The sequence below is a fragment of the Pelobates fuscus genome, chromosome 1 (assembly GCF_036172605.1).
Source record: "Pelobates fuscus isolate aPelFus1 chromosome 1, aPelFus1.pri, whole genome shotgun sequence".
Classification (NCBI taxonomy): Eukaryota; Metazoa; Chordata; class Amphibia; order Anura; family Pelobatidae; genus Pelobates; species Pelobates fuscus.
In genome coordinates this window covers 418,221,569-418,241,145 of record NC_086317.1, presented here as the reverse complement: position 1 = coordinate 418,241,145, position 19,577 = coordinate 418,221,569, and the positions used below count along the sequence as shown (strand labels likewise).

The 19,577-nt window shown below is 36.6% G+C and overlaps 1 protein-coding gene across 1 annotated transcript; it reads right to left on the bottom strand.

Moving 5' to 3' along the window:
* Positions 1–2,547: 2,547 nt before the first annotated feature.
* LOC134570169 (keratin, type II cytoskeletal 4-like) lies at positions 2,548–16,731 on the bottom strand. The gene is made up of 9 exons (XM_063428487.1): positions 16,000–16,731; positions 15,666–15,886; positions 14,492–14,552; positions 13,380–13,475; positions 12,725–12,889; positions 10,307–10,432; positions 6,561–6,781; positions 4,879–4,913; positions 2,548–4,736 (listed from the first exon to the last, which is right to left on the bottom strand). The coding sequence occupies exons 1-9, from the start codon at positions 16,651–16,653 to the stop codon at positions 4,318–4,320; spliced, it is 1,998 nt and encodes a 665-aa protein (XP_063284557.1). The 5' UTR covers positions 16,654–16,731; the 3' UTR covers positions 2,548–4,317.
* Positions 16,732–19,577: the final 2,846 nt, after the last annotated feature.

Genomic DNA, 19,577 nt, shown 5'->3' with positions numbered 1-19,577 from the left:
TGGTAGGACACAGGGAGGGGGGAGATATATAAAATATATATATTTTTAAATTACATTAGAAAATAATGTAGGATAGCCCTCACAGCCCCTATCCTACCGAGCAAACACGCTCTGACACACACAATGCTTACACACATACACACACACACACTGCATCCCTACACACACACACACACATGCACACTGTGCCCCTACACACACAATGCATCCCTGCACATACACACACAGACACACACTGCATCGCTACACACACAATGCTTCCCTACATATACATATACACACACAGACACAATGCATCCCTACATACACACACAATGCACCCTTACATACACACACACACACAATGCATCCCTACATACACACACACACAATGCATCCCTACACGTGCACACACACACACACAATATGCATGCATTACACACACAATGCATCACTTACACACACAGAAACACACAACGCAACCTTTACACACACACAGAAACACACAATGCACACACCACAGAAACACACAATGCAAAGCAATTAATTACTTGAGACATTGGAATGCCTCATATATTTAATAATTGTCCTGTGCACACACACAGAAACAGACACTACTTACTTTACAGTAGTGGGGAGAAAATGACACAAATGGAGGGGCTAAGATGGAGGGAATGACACATTTGTGGGGGCTGTGACGGAGCAAATGACACACTTGGAGGGGCTGGGATAGAAGGAATGACACATATGAAGGGGCTGGGATGGAGGGAATGACACACATGGGGGGACTGGGACTGGGACTGAAGCAATGACACATGGGGAAATGAGATGGATGGAGAGGCTGGGGGAATGATACACATGGGGGGGCAAAGAGGGGGTATTTGACACATGGAGGGGCTGGGGAGGGATTAAATGCTTTGGAGGGGCCAAGGGCAATTTTCACATTGGGGCCCAGTCATTTCTAGTTACACTTCTGGTGATATATAATATATTGAGATTGGTACAGAGAAATTAGAAATATTATTGAGTATGTTTGTGGCCAATTACACCAACCAATCAACTGCAACCTTCTAGTAGTTTGTATGAGTCGTTAACCTCCAAAACATAGCAGAAGACCTTTTAATCTTAATACAGTCATAACCTTATCAGTTTGTTATATACTCACTGAAGCAAACTCTTTCAAATGTGGCTTACCTTCTGAAAAGGTGAAATATTTGCCTTTACACATTGCATTATTTGATAGAAAGGCTTTAGTATTCTAGATAAGGAAACATCTAATGTTAACCATACAATGTCTAAATTATTTTTTAAGATTTTTAGGTGAGTACTTTCAGAAAATACATCCAACTTCTGTGAATATTATCATACATAAGAGGTGGTGCCCTGTGCTTTGGCTATTCGGTACATCAGAGGCCCTAGAATATATTTTTATTAGAGCATACTCCTACGTAGTTTGACCTAAAGCCATCGTATCATTCTCTTGTAAATGGAAATAAGTATACTATTGCACCATGGCAAGAACCTGTTGCATATGGGAAGACACAATTAAAAGCACAATTAAGCTATATTTCTCTTATATAGGCAATGACATTTGTTAAAATGTTGACTTTTTAACATGATTGTGGGTGCATTACATAGTTTTACATAAACAGATATTATATAAAATAGGGTTTTTAGGAATGATGAAGAAGTAAATTCTCTATATAGACTTATGGGTGTATACCTAATATAAGAAAATAAAATCTGCTTTTAGATGCAAATTATTTACTTAATCATTAACAGGGCCGTGTGTAGAGTGCAGCTGCAATAGCAATAGGATTCCCAGTACAAGATGAGTCCTGGTAACATTGTGCCCCAGTTTCGAAGTGTTTAAGTGTTTAAGGGAAAGATGAAACAGAGAAACACAAAGGTGAAGAAAGAGAACAAAAATGCATAGACCAGAAGAGGAACAATGAAACTGAATAAAATGACAAAAAACTATAAAATTAGAGGAGAAGGAAAATAGGACACAATATATAAATATAGTACATGATAGAGTCAAGAGGATAGACAGGAAAATAAAAATGGGAGCAGAGCACGACAAGAGAGAATAATAGAGATAATTAAAAGGCATGGGGAAGATGACGACAAAATGGGAAATAACATGCTCGGTGGTGTAGAGAAATGTTATATGAGCACATGCATACATTTCTTTCATAGTGTTTTATGCACACTTACCATGTGGGCTAAATTAATTACAAGGCACCCTCTACTCACCCTGTGCATTACATTCATTTAAATGGTATACCTAGATTGTACCAGGACAGCCAAGCTTACAATGTAAACTGAAAAAAATAACACCCTATTTTTTTTTTAAATTAAGGGTTCCATTAATTATCAAGTTGTGTAAATGTATCTCATGTGATAGTCCTGCTCTAAGTTGAACTTTGGTTTGAAAATTAATTACTTGAGACATTGGAATGCCTCATATATTTAATAATTGTTTTGCTTTGGCAAGTTGCAAAATGATCTTATCTTTAAATAATTAATATAGACTAACCAAGTGTACAGAACTTCGACAACGAAAAAGGTGTTTAATATGCAGTTTATTAGATAAACAGTCCAGACAGAAATGAATATTGCATAGAAAGAATTCAAAGGTATTGTTTTATCTAGAGATTTGTGAAGGATAATTGACATTGTAAAGCAACTCACTGTTTAATAAACAGTTCGCAAATTGTAAAATATGTCCAAATGATCTGCAAGTTGGGCATGAAAGAGCATTTTTTTTTACTTTCACAAATTTGTTTGTAAATGGTTCAATATAATACCTTACAAATATTTACATATTTATTCGATGTTTGTTTCATATAAGAGTAACTCATAGATGTACGGTATACTTCAGAAAGTTTGAAAGTATTTAAGAGGGCCAAGCAGTATTTCAAAGTTTGAACAGTATACCAATATTTGCACTAATACAGTAGTTCGGATGCAAAGATCTGGAACATGCGAACACATAACATACAACGAAAGATACAAAAAGATGTACATAATGAAAATAGAACATGGAAAAAACATAGCCACAAAGCAATACAAATGGGTTTCATGATTAAACACTGAATTAATAGCCGAGATGTAAAATGTATCACTTGGATAGCCACGTTATCAAATATTTCTAACCCAAGCAAGTTAGAAATTTTGAGAAGTTTTGCAACTCGATAGTTAATCAATAAACCCAAAATGGATAAGTGGTATTTAATGCAGGTATTTTTTAAGAAGTGTATTCCTCAGGGTCAAAGTCTTTACATAATGTTTGTATTTTCCTCCACAGTTTCTGCTCCTGGTTTCTACAATGTTACAACGTTGTACAATTTAGATCTGCATGAATTTGCCAGTCCTGGAATTGTTTACCAGTGTTACAAATCTAAAAGCCATTTTAAGACAATCAATATGATGAACTTACAGGTCAAGAGTCTAAACAAGCCTGTTCTACTAAAACGTCACAATAGCTGATTGGGACTGTAAACCATTTGAAAATAACTATTAAGCCTGTTACATCAGCCTGATATGATAACATATGAGAAGATCTGAAGATTTTTTTCTAACACCTGTTCCGTGTCTGTATGAAAATATTACAAACATTTAAAGCACACAGAGAATGCCTGTAAATTCCTTTACAAAAAAAAAAAAATAAAAAAAAAAAACAATTCAGTGACGATGCAAAATGCTTGTAATACTTTCGATAACTTGACCCTGGAAGAATGTGTAAATACTATGTGCAAATGAATATTTTAAAATATCATTGTGCAAATTAAATTGTATCCAGTTTATAATTTCTTATGAAAGTGTTGCAGGTTATATTTAAAATAATACATTTCCTTTAATATATTTAATATATTTTCTCAAAAAAAAATGCATCAAATAAAAAAACAACTCTTATCATCATTAATTGATTCTGGAAGGACTGGTCGATAAAAGAAGGAGATGGATGGAGGTTGGAAAGGAAGTAAAGCAGAGAGACAAAACTGTCATTAGCAAAGTAAGATATTCTCTCTGCTGGCCTCTAATTGGTTGGATATGTGTAAAAATCTATTTCAGAATGTTGGGAAGTGGATGCTGACAATTCAGGTTCGTATAGCTGTGTAAGTCATTTCTAAAATTTCTATTTAGCTAGATTGGATGGTGTCAGTATGTTAACGTGTTAGAAACCTGGAGGCACTGTAGATTAGACTAAGAAACACTGAAAAATAGATTGCCACAATTAAATTTTCTTAGCAAAGCTAATAGTTTTGCCATCAGCTGTATTTACTGAAGTTTTTAGGTGTTTAAGTAGGCATTAATATAATGAAACTGTTGGTTTTAGTAGGCCTTTCTGGTTGAAGAGGAGGAAGTTGTTTTTGAGACAATGGCCATCCCTTGCCTGCCTCCAGAACTGTAACTGCCACCTTCACCACCAACAGAATATCCACCACTAAACCCACCTCCTCCACCTGATCCAAAGCTACCTCCTGCCCCATATGCATCTTCACCTCCTCCTCCGTATCCACCTCCTCCATATCCACCCCCTCCACCTCCAATACTTCCTCCTCCAGCTCCAAATCCACCACCACCATATCCTCTTCCACCTCCAGCTCCATATCCTCCTCCACCACCAGCCCCATATACTCCTCCGCCTCCAGCCACATATCCTCCTCCAGCTCCATATTCTCCTCCGCCGCCAGTTCCATATCCTCCTCCACCTCCAACAGAGCCGAATGAAGTTGTTCCACTGACAACGGCTGCAAATAGAAACATATAGTGTTACTCAATGCTGTCTAAATGAAGACCAATGAGCAACATGTTACTTGCAACATGCCTAAGAACTTCATAGGATTTATTGGCTTACATCATATATAAACAAATCAATGAGGATATACTTACAGATGCTAACATTGCTTGCGATATCTCCTGACATCCTAAAATAAAAAGCCAAAGATGTTAATCATTCAGGCTTAAGAGCTATCAAAATAAAACATGTATAAGCAATACAAACAGTAAATGTTAACTGATGTTGCAATAAAGAAAAAGTATTTTTTATTGAAAATGGGAAATTATATGAAAAATGAAAATCCTTATGAAAATTGGTCTTTACACAATGAAGTTGGACCACTACTGATGATGGGATCTATATTACATTAAGGGAGAGTATGTTTTAAGTTAATCTACAGTTAAAAAAAAAATCAATAAAAAGTAATGTACAAGAGAGAAAAACTGGGTTTCGTATGAGAAACAATTGTAAATAAAGGAATCAATGTGTCATGATAATTATGAGTCGCCAGTTCACTGTTAAAGGTAAATTACTTTGTGCATGAACGCATATTGCCAATTTCTTACCGACAAAAATAAAAGCAAAATATATAGTAAGTAAAAATAGTATAATAAAAAATAAAAATAATAAGTAAAAAAAAAAAATGGTATTTTCAGCAATTTATCACAGGGGATTTTTCATGCTGTCCTTACTGAATCTTTAAAGTGGCTTTCTAAGATAAGCAACATATTGACTCCATGTCGGTGTAATGGTTGAGTCTCTAATAGTCTGTTGTCATTGAGCAAAATTAATTTCATTTTTGTCAAATCATTTAGGACAAAAATGGGTCTTTCTGCAGTATCTGGAGACTACCCCAGCACTATTGCTGATGTCCGTATTTTATTTACATTAATAATGCAAAAGTATGAATTATGCTTTCCACGTCCCAACAATATACAAGTTTTGTGGGATGATGCTCTTAAAACCATAACTAGTCAGCATTAACTTTTAAGTTATTTTTAAAAATATGAAGAATTTATAAACCTTGAATGTAAAGCTGTAGCGGTACTTACCCTTTCCAGGGGCCGGCTTGGGTCCTCTGTTCAAGCCGCGCGCAGTCCCGCTGCTGCACGAGCCGCGCGCGGCTCATCTGACGGCTGCAACAGGAAGGCGGGCAGTGTCCGCGAGAAGCAGTCACGTGTCCCGCCTGACTCTAAGAGCGCGCCGCGGGTCTCGGGCGCGCTCTTAAAGGGACAGTGGGAGCCTAAATTGGCAAAGGCCTCCCATTGGTCCCTGTCATGCCACATTCCCCATACACTTACCTTTTGGGGGCGTGGATGTGACAGGGACCAATCAAAATAGATGTTAAGATATATATACTCACCTTTTTCCCTTAGTTCCTTGCCCTATCGTGGTTTCTGTTTCAGTTCCCTTTAGCGCTTGTTGTATTCAGTTGTGTTCCTTCGTACTTGACCTTGGCTTTGTTTTCTGACTACGTTATCTCTTTATCCTTATCTGTTCTGTTTGCCGGCTTGCTGTTTACTGTGTACCAGACCCGGGCTAGTCCTAGTTTACGCTGTCTCTTTGTGCCCTTGAGCTCGGATCGCTCCTGACTCTCCACTTCTCCTATATACGTAGAGTGCGTGTTGGGGTATATTTTCGTTACAAAAGCCATTTCTGCAGAGTCCCCAATTTTTTTTTTTTACTGTTATATGCCACCATAAAAATTGTAAAGGGCTAAGCAATATGTTGGCTTAATTTAAAGGACAACAGCAATAATAATACACATACAATAAACTTTTGGCCAAAAACCTACCTGAACTCTTCTCCTTCCAGTAGTTTCCTGTAGGTGGCAATTTCGATATCCAAGGCAAGTTTTACGCTCATTAACTCTTGGTATTCACGAAGTTGTCGCGCCATATCTTCCTTGGCCTTTTGAAAGGCAGCATTAAGTTCATCTAGCTTTTTCTGGGCATCTTTTAGAGCACGGTCACCTCGATCTTCAGCTTCTTTAATAGCATCCTGTAGACTGGCACACTTAAAAAAAAAAAAAAGAAGACAATATTGCAATAGACATTTTGGTAGAATGTGCAGTGTTACTAGACAAGTTCTATAAGAACAAAAACAAAAATAATAATAATAATAATGTACAACAATAAAGTACAATAGAATAATGTCAGGAATCAAGCTAACATTTGCAGTAACATGTTTACTTTGTTGAATTATACCATACAAATATATCACAGGTTTTATCAAAATATATAAGGGACTTGTTTTCTCAAATGATGGTAGCTAAAACAAGAGAACAAACATTATGCATCTCTGCAGAATTCAGAATTAAGCTTGTCTTTGTAAGTTAAATAGTGTCCAAAACTTTTATTATCACTCTTAACCACTTTTGTTTACAGTATGCCAACACCTTTAGGGTTATTCGTTAAAGTGAGAATTCAAAATCAATTTTAAATTGACTCTGGCCTTAAATTAGAAATTTACTTTGAATTCTAATTAAGTAAATAACCATGTTAATGTTTCGGCTGTATATTGATTTTTGGGGGGTTTTTAGGTTAGTAAAAAAAATGGTTAGCTATAAAGTCCATGATAAGTCGGACTCATGATAATATTAAATGTATGCTTACTAATGCAAGGAGCCTAAATAACAAAATGGGGGAACTAGAGGCAATATAATACACTAAACAATATGACATAATAGGCATAACTGAAACATGGTGGGATGAGACACATGACTGGGCAGTTAACTTAAATGGGTACACGATATTTAGGAAGGATAGAAAAAGCAGGAAAGGTGGTGGGGTATGTTTGTATGTCAACTATTAGTTAAAGCCAAATCTTAAGCAAGTGGGAGGTAATGAGGAAAATGTGGAAGCATTATTGGTAAATATCTGCTTGGAGCAAAAGAATGGAAATCAATTATTGGTTAGGATATGTTATAAACCACCTCAAGTTAATATTGATGAGGAACAATAGCAGTTTGCACAAATTGAGAAAGCTGCAAATCTGGGTAAAACGTCAATTATTTGAGATTTTAATTACACGGACATATACTGGAACAGAAGGACTAGTAGTTCAGCAAAGGGAATTAGGTTTTTGAACTTGTTAAATGACACCTTTATGTCATAACTTGTACAAGCACCAACTAAGAAGTATGCTTGTCTGGACCTGGTTCTAACAAACAGCATTGATCTTTTGACCAACATTCATGAAGGTGAGCACTTGGGAAATAGTGATCACAATATAGTGTCCTTTGAAATAAACTCAAAAAAGAAAGAACCTGGGGTATACTAAAACATATAATTTTAAAAAGGTAAATTTTAATAAGTTAAGGGTAGCTTTACAATATATTTATTAGCATAAACTCTTTAGTGAAAAGAACACTGAGGATAAATGGAATATCTTTCAACAAATATTAGAAGGTACAGTTATCAGTATGCACCATTGGGTAATAAATATAAAAGAAACAAATTAAAACCAATGTGGCTTGTTAAAATGAAAATTAAAAATAAGAAAAAGGGCACTCAAAACCTTTTAAATTGGACAATTCAGAGGCATCCTATAAAATATATAAGGAGGCCAATAAAGTGTACAAAAAGGCGATTAGATTTGCTAAACTTCAATATAGTGTTTTTTAAGGACATAAATTCTAAAAATACAAGGTACACTACTTATAAAGACCAGAAAAAGGCAGAAATTTTAAATAACTATTTCTCCTCCGTATATATTAAGGAAGAACCTATGGCAATAGATATGCAAATGATTGCTGCAAAAAAGTGCAAAAAAAAGTACAAAAAAAGTGTGATTGGCTAACTCAAGACAAGGTGCTGCAGCAACTAAAGAAAGTTAATATAAACAAAGCTCCAGGGCCTGACGGTATTCATCCATGAGTTCTTAAGGAACTAAGTGTGGAAATAATTGAACCTCTGTTTTCAATCTTTTAAGATTCTTTTCTTTCAGGTAGTGTTCCAGAGATTTGGAGGAAGGCAGATGTGGTTTGTATATTCAAAGAGGGTTTAAAAACCTTGCCTGGAAATGATAGACCTGCGAGCTTAACTTCTGTGACTGGGAAAGTATTTGAAAGGTTATTAAGGGGTAATATTCAAGAATTCCTTGAGAAGAACGTGGTTATCAGCAGAAATCAGCATGGTTTTATGAAGTACAGGTCATGTCAAACTGATTTGATGGCATTCTACGAAGAAGTAGAAGTATAGATCAGGGTGTTGCAGTGAATGTGATCTATTTGGATTTTGCCAAGGCATTTGATACAGTTCCACACAATAGATTAGTGTTCAAATTCAAAGATATCGGTCTAGATGAAAATTCTTGTTCTTGGGTAGAACATTGGCTTAAAAATAGAGTACAGAGAGTTGTCATTAATGGTACATTTTCAAGCTGGACAGAGGTGGCAAGTGGTGTCCCCCAGGGGTTCATTCTGGGACCCCTTCTATTTAACAGTTTTCTAAATGATCTTGAAAAAAGCATTGAAAGTCATGTTTCAGTGTTTGCAGATGACACAAAATTCTGTAAAGTAATACAATGTGAGCAAGATATTATTTTTCTGCAGAGGGATTTAGATAGACTGGGGGACTGGGCACTCAAATGGCAGATGAAATTTAATGTATAAAAATGCAAAGTTATGAACTTCATAAACAATGCACAAGCAACAATGTGCAATGTTAATCAGCAGTGGCTAAGGTATTGTCATGCATGAAATATGGCATTAATTCTCGGAATGAGAACATCATTTTGCCTCTTTATAAATCACTGGTAAGACCACATCTTGAATATGCTGTGCAATTTTGGGCACCTGTTCTAAAGAAGGATATTATGGCACTAGAAAGAGTGCAGCGGCGGGCTACAAAATGACTAAAAGGAATAAAACATTTTAGCTATGAAGACAGGTTAACAAATTTAAACCTCTTTAGTTTAGAAAAATGTTGCCTCAGAGGGCATATGATAGCATTATACAAATATTTACGGGGTCAATACAACCCATAGTGTGGAAATCTATTCACAAACAGGACTTTTGTTTTTTTTACGTAAGAACAATTAGTTGTTTTTTTTACGTAATAACAATAAGGATATGAGATTCTCTGCCTGAAGAAGTGGTTTTATCAGAGTCCGTACAGATGTTTAAAAATCAACTAGATTAATACTTGCACAAACAGAATATTTAATTATATACTTTTTCAGCTGTAGGGTAATAGCTTCTTGATCCAAGGATGTATCTGAATGCCATTCTGTGGTCAAGAGGGATTTTTTTTCCTTCTTTATTGTGCCTTAAACTGTTTTTTTTTTTTGCCTTCTTTTAGATCAATAGCAAAAAACAAATGTGATGAAGGCTGAACTTGATGGACACATGTCTCTTTTCAGCCTATGTAACTATGTAACTATATTGCTGTTCAAAGCTAGATAAGTGTTTTTTACATCAGTGTGCGTCAAAACATCTCATGTCACTGCATTGACCACGTTTCCTCTCAGTAAAGCATTCCTTGGTCAGAAAAAAGTTGGGAACCATTGACACATGTAAAATACAGAATACATAGTTACCTGTTTCTTGACATTCTCTATTTCAGCCTTTAGCCTTTGGATCATTCGGTTCAGCTCAGCTATCTCATTCTTGCTACTTTTTAGGGTGTCACCATGTTGACCTGCTGCGCTTTGTAAATGTTGCATCTAAAGGGTTGACAAAACATATCATTTTTATAATGCTTTCAGTTGCAACTAATAATAATGTTACGGAGGACTGATAGAAGTAACATTGTGAATGCTGAACCCCTAATGTGTACGTAATAATGTGTACACCCTAATGTGTAGCAATAATGTGTAGGTAATTAAAGTTAAAGTTTAATCTTCATAGTATTCTTTATGGATACCTTTGTACATGAAAAATGCCCATTTTACAGAATGACTGCTGACAAGCCTAAAGCCTTATTCATTAGCCACAGTATCAAATGCAGACATTTAATTATAAAAAAAACTATAGTAATGTCCATTATTAAAAAGCAAAAATGTATTAAGAAGCAACAAATGCGAGAAAAAAATGCTATCTGCTCATACTGTTATGAAGAATATATTTACATATTGCATTCATTTTTTTTTTTAAATCCCTTGATAGTGAATGGGTTAATATTTTTTTTTTACAAATATATCAAACAAGCATTGCTGGCATTTAGTAACTTATTACTACAGCTATTAGTAATACTGCATACATATATCAAGTATGTCAGTCCGTGACTTTATCCTATAGTGAGGTAATATGTCTAATTTCATTAATATTATTGTCTCAAATATGCAACCAAATTGCTAATCAGGCACACTAATTAATATGGATACTTTTACATGTGAGTGTACACTTTGGGTGTAAATCGAAATATGGCCATGCACGCAGGGGCGTATTAGCCGCGAGGCAAACAAGGCATTTGCCTTGGGCGTCATTTTCCAGGGGGCGGCAAAAAAGGCCGCCCCCAAATGCCCAGGGCAAATGCCTTGTTAGCCTTGCGGCTAACAGTCATGCTGGGCGGTCGGGCGGCGCGGCCGGCAAGGGAGCACTTCCAGAGGTGTGTTTCCCTGGTGGTCCAGTGGCTGCTGGGCGGTCGGTCGGGCGGCGCGGCCGGCGAGGGAGCACTTCCTCTGAGCTCTCTGCTCAGCTCCCTCGCGCGCCGCAGAGTGAGGCCGGGAGCCGGAATATGACATCATATTCCGGCTCCGCCTTCCAGCCTCACTCTGCGGGCGGCGCGCGAGGGAGCTGAGCAGAGAGCTCAGAGGAAGTGCTCCCTCGCCGGCCGCGCCGCCCGACCGACCGCCCAGCAGCCAATGGACCACCAGGGAAACACACCTCTGCAGAGACACCCCCCCCCATAAATTTAATGTGGGTGAGTGTGTGTGTCTGTGAGAGTGAGAGTGAGTTTGTGAGAGTGAGTCTGTGAGAGTGAGTCTGTGAGAGTGAGTCTGTGAGAGTGAGTCTGTGAGAGTGAGAGTGAGTCTGTGAGAGTGAGTCTGTGAGAGTGAGTCTGTGAGAGTGAGAGTGAGTTTGTGAGAGTGAGTCTGTGAGAGTGAGTCTGTGAGAGTGAGTCTGTGAGAGTGAGAGTGAGTCTGTGAGAGTGAGTCTGTGAGAGTGAGAGTGTCTGTGAGAGTGTCTGTGAGAGTGACTGTGAGAGTGACTTTGAGAGTGTCTGTGAGAGTGTCGGTATCTGTGAGAGTGTCTGTGTCTGTGAGAGTGTCTCTGTCTGTGAGAGTGTCTGTGAGAGTGTCTGTGTGAGTGTCTGTGTCTGTGTGAGTGTCTGTGTCTGTGTGAGTGTCTGTGTGAGTGTCTGTGTCTGTGTCTGTGAGAGTGCCTGTGTCTGTGAGAGTGTCTGTGAGAGTGTCTGTGTCTGTGAGAGTGTCTGTGTCAGTGTCTGTGAGAGTGTCTGTGAGAGTGTCTGTGTCAGTGAGAGTGTCTGTTAGTCTGTGTGTGTGTCTGACTGTGTGTGTCTGTGTGTGTCTGACTGTGTGTGTGTTTGCCTGTGAGTGTGTGTGTATGTTAGTGAGTGTGTGTGTCTGCTAGTGAGTGAGTGTGTGTCTGTTAGTGTGTCTGTTAGTGAGTGTGTTTGTCTGTTACTGAGTGTGAGTGTGTCTGTTAGTGTGTGTGTTTCTGTTAGCTAGTGTATGCGTATCTGTCAGTGAATGTGTGTGTGTATTTAGAATGCAGGGCGGGGGGAAGGGATGGGTGGGGTGGCGCGGGGGGAAGGGTTGGGTGGGGGTGGCGTGGGGGGGAAGGGGGGCGCCTGAATTTTGTCCTGCCTAGGGCAGCACAAAACCAGAATACACCACTGCATGCACGACTTAGAGGGTGGGACACAACAATATCACTTTAAAATACTCAGCTGATTCTAAATGATTATCTAATCATATATCTAATCGTCTTATGATTATCTGAGAATTTATGAAATAGTTTATAAGCCGACAGGTTTTCAGCAGAACACTAACCTTCATTGAAAATTCCTGTTCTGCCTCGAGCTTGCTTCTGTTTGCAATGTCCTCATATTGAACCCTCACTTCATTGATGATGCTATCAAAGTTCAATGCCCTGTTGTTGTCCATAGATAAAATAACAGAAGTATCGGACATCTGACTCTGCATGTTATCTAATTCCTAAAAAAACAAAAAGACAAATTATGATCATGATGTGCAGTCCTGAATTATAACTTTAGTGACCAAGATTTATCTGTTAAACAATGATATAGTTTATAGATGTTTTGAATACCAGGGTTTGCGAAATAAAATACATTGTTCTTTCCTTTTGTATCCAAAGGAAAAAGGAAACGATCTAATACTCAATATCCATATTGTTCTATTATTCTATCTAATATGTTATCTAATATCTGAGCATATGAATATTAAACAGTTGAGATCTCTTGGCGGAATTTGTATGTGGTTGTATTTTTTACATAATATCTGTGGCACATAATCAAGGCAATCAATTTCAATTAAAAACCTCAGATACTGACAATATTTAATTTTCTGTTTTATGTCAACTGTGTACTAGTAGCTGGTAATGTATTTTTAACTATATAGGAAAAATCTAAATTAAACAGACTTTTACTAATAACTCCGAAAATGAAAGGAAAATGAAAAATTGTACCATTTGAAATAGTGTCTTGTAAAAGTTGATATCGTCAGTCAGTGCATCAACTTTCGCCTCAAGCTCTACTTTGTTCATGTAGGCAGCATCCACATCCTAAAAAACAATTAAACATGTTGAGACATTACTAATGTTCCACTGCTGGGATGTTTAAAAGGTTACATCCAAAGCTATTATCTAGTTGTGATATAAAACAGAGTCATAACTGGTCCATAACTTGTCTTTGCTGGTCTTTTTGCAGGAAGAACATTGAGTATATTATGCCAAACAAAAAATTCTATATTAGGACAACACGTTTAGTAATTAACTTTAGTAACTATTAGTAACTCATTTGTGTATACCAGTCATTATGAAATATGACATTACCTCCGTTTTGCTCAAGGTGAAACTTCATTTTTGTAATTTTGTACATTTACTAGATGGTAACGGCACATGGATAACGTAACTTGAATATTACTCTTGCATATAAAAAGCACAATAATAAAAATGACAAATTTATGGATCAATGGATATACCACACTTTCCCAACTATTTTTATCTTACTAAATTCAGTCTCTTTGCTTCAAGGACCTTTTACACAATATAAGTCATTTAAAGTTATAAGTGACAGGGTTTAGTTTTTTTTTCCAACAGCAATATTTAGTAAAATTACTACATTGTTTTGTTTGTTAACCTTTGCTTAGCAAGTTGGCACAAAAGCAAAACAGAACAGTACAATAACTTGCATGAGGTAAGCATTTGCAGTATCATAACTAGAAAGTCCTAGACAATTTAGCTCTCCTAAGAAATCAATAGCATCAGCATAATACAGTCAATTAGGCCCAATCAGAGGAAATGAATATAAATTAGAGAAATTAGACTTCTATAAAAGGATTCAACTGAGTAAACAGATTCAGGGGTATTTACGAAATTGTGAACTGTTAGGAACTCAAACTGCATTCAAACTAAAATTCAAACTTAAGGCAAAAGTAGCCAAACTGGAAGCACCAGTGACTATTGAATTTTCCATTTCAGCTACTTTGGCCTTAAATGTGAAATTCCCTTTTAATTCCCAGCAATTTTCACTTTAAGGAGTAACTCTGTTAGTCTATCTCCATCATGGCATTACTCACCTTTTTGAGTACCACAAATTCGTTTTCTGCAGATGTGCGTTTATTTATTTCGTCCTCATATCTAGCAGAGATAACCAAAATTACATATTTTTTTCACACATACACAAATTATAACAATCATAGTTTGATAGACTTTTTTTCTATATTTATTAATGGATTGTAAACTTTCCTACATGTTTTTTTTCTGCAATGCGTCTTTAAAGTTAAACAGTAAAACCCAGATTTTCACCACCATTTTCAGATTACATTGTACAGGATTTTTCACTAAAGTGAGTATTCAAAGTAAATTCGAGGGGAATGTCAAATTTAAGGTCACAATAGCAGAAGCTGAAAAATTCTCTAAGTCAGCTATGCTCTTAGTTCAGCTACTCTGGCCTTTAATTTGAAATTGCATGCAATTTACCTTCCATTCTCACATTAGAAAATGACACTGGTAATGGAATGTAGACACAAGCAGCATTAAAACTTACACCATCAGTTTTAAAGGAACCTTCCTGCATTACAAAGAATGCTGGAGAGTTGGGTAATCTCCTTAGACCCCGTTACCTTCTTTAACGGTAAATACAGCATTAACTTATCACTAATCCAGTAGACACAGTGCCTAACCAAAAAACATTAGGAAACGTGTGCAAGGAAAATACCACAATGCACCTTCAATGTTTCACACAGATAAGTATTGGATTTAATGTTTAGCCTCGGCTGACTGATTGACAGCTGGGATGGTGCAACTTAGCACCTTTACAAAGGTGTTGCTTCCTCTTGAAGTCAAACTTTTATCAAGTAACAATGGGGGCACTAGGGAGTGTTTTAGGAGATTGCCGGGTTCTTTTAAAACCATCCAACTCACATTCATGTATTATTCTACAATCTAAACATTGAATTGTATTTTACATGGTCAGATATTTGTCTTGCCTAGGAAAACACAATATATAATAATAGACGTGTCGGTTAATGTTAAATCAATAATAAAATGTTTACAAATTATATACCAACAAACAGTACATAGCAATATATTTTCGAAAGAGAACAATACTGATACCACAGTATTAATACATGAATATAAATGAGTAATTTCGACATATAAAACAATACCATTTTGATGCTTACCACAAAAGGTTTACTATGATCTTAAGTAATATATGTACAAATGTAAAGTAAAATCAGTCAAACATACTTGTTTTTATAATCTTCTACTACATCTTGCATGTTCCTTAGTTCTGTGTCCAAACGGCCTCTATCATTGCTTAGACTATCGAGCGACCTCCTCAGATTGCTTATGTAAGTCTCAAAAAGCGGTTCCAAGTTGTATCTCTTTGAACCGCCCTTTTGTCCATGCTCCTGCAAGAGGCTCCATTTTGTTTTCAAAACTTGATTTTGCTGCTCCAAAAATCTTACCTAGATGCCAAGACATATAAGTGATATAACAGCAAACCAAATACAATTCAAAAATACTATTGTCATTCATAAAACTGGCATGCAAAGTAACACAAAAAAAGTATAATCTTCACCTTATCAATGAAAGTAGCAAATTTGTTGTTGAGGGTCTTGATCTGCTCTTTTTCTTCTGTTTTATTTTTTTGAATAGATGGATCAATTTCCAAGTTTAGTGGTGATAGAAGGCTTTGATTAATGGTTACTGTCTGAATTCCACCAGGTGGGCACACAGGAAAACCAGGACCACCAGGTCCAAAGCCATCAGAAAATCCTACACCAAATCCTCCTCCTCCCGGTCCTCCACCAAATCCAGCTCCTCCACCAAATCCACCACCTCCTGCTCCTCCTCCACCATATCCTCCACCACCAAGTCCTCCACCTCCTGCTCCTCCACCAAATCCACCACCTCCAAAACTACCTCCACCTGTACGAACACTGCCAGTAGGAATTGAAATCTTTTTTGAACCACCAAGGAAAGTGAGACTTCTAGACCCAAATCCACCAGATGAACGTGCAAACCCTCCACCACCGCCACCTCCACCACCTCCACCACCTCCACCACCACCACCTCTGGACATAGAATATGAACTGAAGCTATATCTTGCTCCACCACCACCACCACCACCACCACCTCCACGACTACCACCTCCACCTGCAAGTGAGGAAGAGGTAAAGTTCCTTCCACCTGCCACTGACTGGCTACCAAATGACTGCTGACTCCGTCTCATTTTGACAAAGATAAAGAAATAGTTCTAATCAAGAAATTAACAAACAGAAACACAAAAACAAGTATCAGAGGGAAGAAATGTAAACCCCTCTGTTAGAAGAAGACGATATTGCATCTTTTATATGATTTCTGCAAATGGGTTTGGCTTGCCTTGGTAATCAGAAGATCAATTTACTGTAATCATGGGCTTGGCAACTTTGGCATGCCTGGCAGCACACATTTTTTAGTTGCTTAGTGGATTGATAAATTGGGACACACCTCATTTACAAAATATGGATTGAAATATGACTTCACTTGAAGGCTTTGGTGTTATGAAATTCTTTTTTCTTTTAAATTAGTACAGATATTACAAAAAAGATCTTCAGGCTATATTTTTATCCACAGTTCCAATTCATCCAATGTTCCCTCCTACTTGTTCATCATGATAATCTTCCCGTTTATATTGTTCTCAGCTCAACGTGACTTGGTGCCAACTTATTTATATGTAAATTCAACTATATTTATAAATATGAAAGAAAGGTTACACAACTTTTTGTATATATGGTATGTTAGCTGCAAGGTCTATGAATGAATAAATATTTTGATACCACATTTAACAGACTTAAGCAAACATTTTAGACTTGTGATCAGTCTATTTATTGGAAGAATCAATATGTTATTCCATTTTATTACATGCATCAAACTCTTTTGATAATTTCTATTCATATGTAATGCGAACATGCTAGGGCTACAAGCAATTACATACATTTACTAAACCCAGTTTTGTCCCTTTTCCCTTGACCTTTAACTGGTCATTGAAATCTGGACGATTATTTAAATGTGGGGTGAAGATGTTGTGAGCTACATTGATCCAATCTCTCTGAACTTTCAGATCTGTATTATTCTTTTGTTTTTATTTAATCTGTAATTTGAGTTTTTCTTTGTCCTGAGATATATTATGCAATTTTAATATTGTTTTGTAACTATCAATCAATTTAAACCAAACTTTACAATGTGAAAGAAAAGAACTATGCAACAAAGAAGAATGGCTTGGTGTCATGGATAAAACCCTCAATTATATATGACCTAAAATAAAATGACAATAAAAATGCCTTGTTTTATTGAATAAAAGGACTAACCGTACCATAGCTTTAGCACAACATTTCGATTCTGACAGTTTGTGCCCCAGTTGCACTTACAAGGATGCCAGCTGAAGTACAGAAATTAATTTGTGCATAAAGTAATCTCTGGTGGTCGTTCAGTTGTACAGCCTTTTCAAAAGAAGTAGAAGTGACTCCTCACCACCTGCCCATGGATGCTCGCCCTGGGTTCATCAACCTCTAGTGGTATTGGCATGGGGTAGACCCGATGGGCACTCACATGACCAGAGGTTGTTAGGGTGAATCTCCAACCTCCCTGTTGGCAAGCTGCCCCCTGCTGCTCCCTTGGTTATGGGAACTCTAACCTTGTGAAGTGTGCTGACCCCTTGCTGTCAGGAACAGAGCTGTCCTGTTTTTCTCTCATGTACTCCTGATGGCCTGCTATGATGGCCTATATACTAACATGCTAAATGTTCATATGTATCTACCATATAACCCTGAGTTTAATTACCTCTTAGTTATCCGACCTCACTCTTGCCCAAAATTCTGGCATAACTAGCTCATTGTTACCACGAGACTATTTTTTGGTTGTTTATTTGTATTACAAAAAAATGGTGCTGACGGTGTGACAAGTTACGTTGCACTATACTATATTGTTTTCATACTCTTGAGCACAATGCTATGTCACTGAGATTTAACTGATTCTGTGTTTCTCATGCAATGCAAAAAAAAAGGAATGTAAAAAAAAGTGAGTTTACATGTACAGTGGAAAATATATAAGAATGTCAACTTGCAAAAACCATGCATGTATCATTATGTAAAGAAATAAGGATAATCTGTTAATTCTGTTTTTTATTGGATACATGCACACAGGGTTAATTAGCATGCAACAACTCCTCCAACATCTGCTACCTACATATCTCTCCACCAAATCCTGCAGAAAGGAGCAAGTGTAAGAATTTCAACTTTCAAAACTCATGTAAAGAAACCAGGATAACTTATTGCACAATGCTATTTGTACCTCTGTAGTATGTTGAGAAATAGAAATATCAAAATAAATCAGTCTGGAATTATTAATTCGATACAATATGGACTAAACCTCTTATTATTCAGGAGATTTACAAAAAAACACTGCAACATGCGATAAATAAGCTGATACTTAACTAATCCTTAACCACCATAGTTACAATTTGACTATGAAGGTATAGAACAATAGCACAAAGGATTCTGCTTGGTAAAATACAGATTTGCAAAGATCAGCAAGATTACATAAGCTCAATAAAAGCACAGATCACAATAACTGCAATGATCAGCAGTATCAGTGCTTCTAAAACAGATACCAATGTATTCATAGATGAATCATGTTATGTGCATTGCTACAATGCCAAATAATTAACTCCCAACCCACTTAAATTTAGCATAAAAAGTTACACATTTGCCTTTTGGCAAATTAAAAAAAAGAACAAACCCAGTAATTATTTGGAGGACTACAGGCTGATAAATTAATCAAGATGAAGTGTAACAGTAGGTATACTAAGTGACATTAGGTATTATTTAGTATGTGAACATGGTTGGTTTACCTTACATGCATATATATATATAAAAGAAACCAAGAGTATTTTATATATATATATATATATATATATATATATATATATATATATATATATATATATATATATATCAATTATAAAGTTATGATCAATGAAAGTGCTATGGTTCAGAAGTATTTAACTGTGACAATTGTTATTATTATTATTATTATTTATAAAACGCCAACAAGTTACGTAGCGCTTTACAAGGAACAGATTGATTGAGGACCCTGCTCAATGAGCATACATGCTAG

Bases quoted from the DNA above. Each gene is read 5' to 3' on its own strand.
- LOC134570169 (XM_063428487.1), bottom strand. From the start codon at position 16,653: ATGAGACGGAGTCAGCAGTCATTTGGTAGCCAGTCAGTGGCAGGTGGA. The intron at 4,914-6,560 runs GTAGGTTTTTGG...TTTTTATTTTAG, and splicing joins CTGGAAGGAGAAGAGTTCAG to GATGTCAGGAGATATCGCAA. The intron at 4,737-4,878 runs GTAAGTATATCC...TTCTATTTGCAG, and splicing joins CGCAAGCAATGTTAGCATCT to CCGTTGTCAGTGGAACAACT.